General features: G+C 39.2%; 1 protein-coding gene across 1 annotated transcript; it reads left to right on the top strand.

Annotated features, from left to right (window-relative positions):
* The first annotated feature begins 576 nt into the window (after nt 1–576).
* On the top strand, nt 577–5,355 carry apex2 (APEX nuclease (apurinic/apyrimidinic endonuclease) 2). Its single transcript, XM_044130827.1, has 6 exons — nt 577–768; nt 864–947; nt 1,103–1,283; nt 1,833–1,976; nt 3,048–3,117; nt 4,127–5,355. Exons 1-6 carry the CDS (start codon nt 654–656, stop codon nt 5,219–5,221), a joined length of 1,689 nt encoding a protein of 562 aa, XP_043986762.1. The 5' UTR covers nt 577–653; the 3' UTR covers nt 5,222–5,355.
* The last annotated feature ends 881 nt before the right edge of the window (nt 5,356–6,236 follow it).

The raw sequence follows: 6,236 nt of genomic DNA, 5'->3' as shown, positions 1-6,236 counted from the left end.
CCACAATGAAATATAGAATATATAAACACTTAAAAACATTGAAATTGTAATGTTTTCTCATCTTTTTTGGTTTAACTACCAAATTATTTCAGTTAATCTTAGAGTTACTAAGATTAATTTAGATTAACATGTTTAGACTTAGACTACATTATTCTAAAAGGCTTGTCAGTTTCTTTTAAGCACACACTGCGATTTTGTAACTAATCTACAGTGTCAAGAAACTATTCATACTTTTCTGAGAGAATAATCTTCCAAATACCAATCTCAATTTTAAAGATTTTGTGAGTGCTATGAAATTATTCAGCTAAGTTTTGGCCATTATGAGTAACTTAAATTTTAATCCAGAGCAGATTGAAGATTGCATAGTCTTTAAATAAATGAAGTCAATATACTGACTGACTCTGAAGCTAAAGCTAAGAATCTAACGTCAACCTTGGCGTCGTGCTTATTACAGTCTCTATCCGAAAATATATTGTGTATAATTAATAAATATTAAACATAAGCACCTTGAAATCAATAATAATAGCGTTTTAATAAAGTGTCAAAAAATAAAAAGGCAAAAGTAGACTTCCGCTTGCGTCGGCCCCAACATCCGGTTTACATCCGGCTTTTCACAGTGGCTTTTTGCCGCTCTCTAGTTTAAGTCTGAAACCATGAAGCTCGTCACCTGGAATATTAACGGCATCAGGACGTTTAAAAGCGGGATAAAAATGGCTCTTGATAGCTTGGACGCAGATATAATTTGTGTTCAGGAGACAAAAGTCACAAGTAAGTGTTAAAAACAGAAGCGACTGCCCATTGTGCTCCAATCAGAGCTCTGTTACGAAAAATAATAAAAGGTTAAACCCATTTATGCTTTTCAGGAGACCTGCTGGATGAACGGACGGCTATTGTTGACGGCTACAACTCGTATTTCAGCTACAGTCGAGGACGCAGCGGTTATTCAGGTTTACAACGCATCTATTCAGCATTCCCAGCCATAAAAATGACACAAACGATGATAAAGAAGATTTGCTGTGTTTATTTAAAGATAGGTCCTGCAGAACAAGAAAGTTCATAAACTTATGTCAACACCTTCTATCCCCATGCCTGGTGTTCACAGGTGTTGCGACTTACTGCAGGGATAATGCCACTCCTTCTGCTGCTGAAGAGGGACTCACAGGCCTGCTCACCAACCATGAAGGAGCTGTTGGATGCTATGGTGACCACCGTGACTTTTCAAGTGAAGAGCTGCAGCTTTTGGATAATGAGGGGCGAGCCGTCATCACGCAGCACAAAATAATGTAGGAGAAAAAAAAAAAAAAAAAAAAAATTTCTGCGCAGTTAGTAGCACTGTTGCCTTGCAGCAAGAAGGTCCTGGGTTCGATTCCCGGCCCGGGGTCTTTCTGCATGGAGTTTATTTGTTCTTCCTGTGCATGCGTGGGTTCTTTCCGGGTACTCCGGCTTCCTCCCACAGTCCAAAAATATGACTGTTAGGTTAATTGGTCTCTGAATTCTCCCTAGGTGTGAGTGTGTGTGAATGGTTGTTTGTCCTGTATGTTTTCTGTGTTGCCCTGCGACAGACTGGCGACCTGTCCAGGGTGTACCCCACCTCTCGCCCTAAACTTTAGGAGACCAGCACCCCTCCCAACCTCACTAGGGGAAAAGGTGTACAGAAAATGGATGGATAGATGAAAAATTAATTTGTTAAAACAGGGACTGAATTTGGTTTCTGCATTCAGATGTTTTGGTTATCAATTAATATCAACCACATCCCAAACTTTATTCTTCTAAAAACAACCCATCTGAATTTAGCAGTGCTTGATTTTTTTATTTTTGCTTCCCATCCACAGGTGTCAAGACACAGAGCAGACTGTTACTGTAATAAATGTCTACTGTCCACGCGCTGACCCTGACAAGCCGGAGCGAAAGCAGTTCAAGCTGCAGTTCTACAAGCTGCTTCAGTGTCGGGCCGAAGCGTTATTAGAAGGTGGGAGGTGAGTGTAGAACGAGGAGTTTGGCACAGGCGTTTCCTGCTTTTACCACAAACGTTTCAACTACAACACAAACTACTTTTCTTTTGATATTATTACTGCTTTCCAGCTTCAGGTTAAAAATCTAAATGTTTGTCCATAAATAATTGGCTGCAGTTATTGATAGAAATACCCTTGTTTCTACATTTTGTCATGTTACAACCATAACCATTGATATTTTTATTTACATTGTTTTCAGTGTAAAAAAAACACTGCAGAGATTCACGGCTGAGGTGGGAGAATTTGAAAATGGTCATGTACCACTAAAGATCTTAACTTAATGGAAAAGTTTCAAGAAAGAAAGCTACAATTCAACTCAGCTTCATTACATAGCACCAATTCACAACAAGTTATGTTTTGAAGCACTTTACCAAAAAATGTAATTTCAGTTCAATCAAACATACATTCCAGTTGATCCTAGTCATCAAATAATATATCATGCTCTCTTTATCATTCAAAATAGCTGAGAAATCTTCTAAGGAAACTAAGGGAACCCAGCAGATTGCATCATCGTGGACTTTCGTTGACCTAGTTGCATAATAATAGCCATTTGCAGTTTCACAAGCTATGCAGAGAACAATAATGGAAGGAGATGTGGCCAGATTTGACCACAAATTAACTTTTTGACCTACATTTAGAAAGCTATTTGTGATAGATTACCAATACGGAGCCTCACAATGAAAATGCCATACCTGCAGTGAAGCATGGTGGTGGAAGCATCATTGTTTTTCAAACATTCATGAGTTATAAAGGCCCAGCCAAAGTCCAGACCTAAATTCACATAAAATCTCCATTTAATCTGAGGTGAATAGTTAAAAAGTTCTGCTTTTAGTTGTGAAAACTGGCAGAGAAATCCTCCAGAAGCATTTCTGCTGTACTTAATTAATGTTCCACTTTCTGCTGCTCTGTTACATAAAATCCCAATGAAATTCTTTGAACTTTGTGGTTGTAATCAGACAAAATGTTTAAATTTTAACTCTGCTACTCTTCTGCTTCTTTCTACTAAATTTCTGAACTGTCTTTTCTGCTCTCCAGCCATGTTGTCGTTTTAGGAGATGTGAATACTTCTCATCAGCAGATAGACCACTGTGACCCAATAAATATTGTAAGTAAAAGCTTTAAAACTGCTGTGATGGAAGTACATTTTTAAACTCAAGTAACAGTATTTGTCAAAGACTCCAGAAAAAGCCTGAGAACTTTAAAATCTCACCACTCCATTTTATTTACATTTCATGACGAAAGAAGTTGCGCTCATGTCTTCTATGGAGGTTTTTATGTCGTTTCCTTCAGTAGGTCTTGGCACAGCGCCACCACAGGCGAGGAGAGGAACAGGTTTTTCAAATGGTTCTGTTAGTTTGACACAGTGGACTATAAAACCAAACCCCACCAGCTGAAAGTGTAACAAATGTTGCAATGTTGGTCTCAATCACACCAAGTTTACTGGAATATGAGGTGAAAAGAACCGTGCTTTGACATTCAATCAATCAGTACATTTATTTCTTAGCACATTTCAGTAACAAGACAGTTCAAAATTCTTTAAATCATGAAAATAAAACACACAAAGTCCTGAGGGGTCAGGGTTAGACAGAACGCGACCAGCAGCGTTTTGGATCACCTGTCTGATTTTTCAGGTAGACCTGTAAGGTCACTGTTGCAGTAATCAATGCGACTGAAGATAAAGGCATGGATGAGTTTCTCTAGATCTCGCTGAGACATTAGTCCTCTAATCCTGAAAATGTTCCTCAGGTGACAGAAAGCTGACTTTGTAACTGTCTTTATGTGGCTCTGAATGTTCTGATACATTGTGAAAAAACAATTTGTGCCACACATTAGCAAATTGCCACATGCATATGTAGCGTATAAATGTGGGAACATTTCATTTAATCATATGTAGACCTTTTCGCTATTTTCCCTCTGAATTGTTATACAACCAGCGAGGATATACTTAGCTTGACACACCGCTTTTTCATTTTCACTTTGTCTTTGTTCTGTTGAGGTTAGATTTAAATGATCAGAATCATAAATTCCTGGAATAGAAAGAGGTTGCACCTTCTTTTCGCCATTACTCTACCTGTTCCTGTTCAATAACCAAATGTTTTTCTTATATTTCTCAGGAGGATTTTGCTGAGAATCCTGGGAGGAAATGGCTAAATAGCTTTTTGTACAGTAGCGTCCAAGAAGAGGAAGAGGAGGAACATCATAAAAAATCAGAGACAACAGATTGTGTCCAAATGGGAAAATTTATAGACATCTTCCGCTACTTTCACCCAACTCGTACCAACGCATTCACCTGTTGGTCCACTCTCACTGGAGCCCGACAGACTAACTACGGCACTCGTATAGATTATATATTTGCGGACCACCGGCTGGCCCAGGAGCAGTTTTCGGGGGCAGACATTATGCCGGAGGTGGAGGGCTCCGATCACTGTCCCGTTTGGGCTCACCTGAAATGTTCGCTTCTTCCTTGCTCCAAACCTCCTCCCCTCTGCACTCGCTACCTGCCTGAGTTTGCCGGCAAGCAGCAGAAACTCTCTCGCTTCCTGGTGAAGGTGGACCAAAAGTCGAAGGAAGCTTTACCTGGATCCCAGGAAGAGGAGGAAAAGAGGGAGAACATGAACCCGTTTGGTGGCGATAGTAAAAAACGACCATCAGCGTCAGAATCTGCTGCCCCAAAGGGGAAAAAGTCAAAGACAACAAATACCTCCTCAAAGCCACAGGGTAACCTCCTTTCTTTTTTCAAACCCAAACTCACAGATGTTAAACCGTGTGAAAACACACCTGGTCTGAACCAATTTACCTCATCGCACAGCAAGTCAAAGGCATCCGCGACCAGTGAACTGCGTTCAGGAACGGGCGGCACGACTGAACACACTGAGCTTGTTGTTGACGCTCCGTCCCAGCTGTGCACCAGCAGTGCCGCAGGAGAAACGGGCAGCGCGGTGAAGGCCAAACAGCCGGCCTCTCGGCTCCCTGAGGGGCAATCAGATGTCAAGAAGGGGGCATCATCTGTGTTTTGGAAGTCTGTGCTTCACGGCCCGCCCTCGGCCCCCTGCTGCAAGGTGCACAGGGAGCCCTGTGTGCTCCGTACTGTGAGAAAAGACGGCCCAAACATGGGCAAACAGTTCTTTGTGTGTGGACGGCCTCAGGGACACGCTTCCAACCCCGAGGCGCGCTGCAACTTCTTCATGTGGGTAGAAAAAGGAAAGTAATACATTTTCTGTTGCAATACATTTTCTGTTGCACGACTGTTGAAACGCCATCACACACACACGCCTCTTCATTTCACTATTTTTATAAACTTTTTTTTTGTCTGACTTAAAAATAAAATAGTTTTATATTCTGAGTCCTTTTTTTCTTTTTACTCTCATGCAAATAGAAATAAATTGTTGATCTTTAAGGACATTTAAAAATAAAAGGTGTATAGATTCCAGCTGTCTAATAATACATTTTTAGTTTATTAATGTTGAGGTGTTTTAACAGATTATGTATAAAATATTCCCTTAAAATTAGTTTATTTTAGCTTTTGAGACATTCTGCAGGTTGAACAATGTTAGATTAATTACTGTTTAAATCTAGCACAACATTTTGCATTTCTCACAATAGTGCAAAGGTGAAGGTAAAATATCTCTCACTGATATAGTCTAAATTTTAAGCTTAAGTATTATAAAATGAGCTGCACTGTAAACTAATTAGATGGAAGGAGACAGAATCTTTATGCTCTCTTTGCACCAAGAGTGGAAAAGAAACAATCCCAACTTTGATTAAAAAAAATGTTCAGGTTCTTATAATTCCAGTGTTTTTGAGAAGTGACAATAATTTCCCACCTCTATTTGTTGCTAATATATTTTAAATTTGTCTGTTTTCAAAATGGCTCACAGCTCAGGGAGCTACAACCTTTCATGCAGCATGAACTTTCAACAGATTAATTTATTTTATTTATATATTTCTATTCCATCGATCTCACCAAGTTTTTTTATGGATTATTTCCATATCCAGTCAAAAAGCAGTGTGACTCTTACTAGAGCGTTTCAGTGTATTTTTAAGAAATTTAATCACCTCCTGTCTAAAATATAAAGTTTCCAGACTAATCAATGCTGAATCTTCAATCTCTTCTTTGATTAGAGACCCTTTAAAATACAGTTTGAGATGAATTAAACCATAATTTTGTGACAATTTTTTTTTATTTTTTACTAATGGTGTCCTGTTTTTTTGTTTTTTTTTACT

This window comes from Gambusia affinis, linkage group LG01 (assembly GCF_019740435.1).
Source record: "Gambusia affinis linkage group LG01, SWU_Gaff_1.0, whole genome shotgun sequence".
In the NCBI taxonomy this organism is placed as follows: domain Eukaryota; kingdom Metazoa; phylum Chordata; class Actinopteri; order Cyprinodontiformes; family Poeciliidae; genus Gambusia; species Gambusia affinis.
The sequence above is the reverse complement of the archived record's forward strand: the minus strand, read 5'-3'. Positions and strand labels throughout refer to the sequence as shown.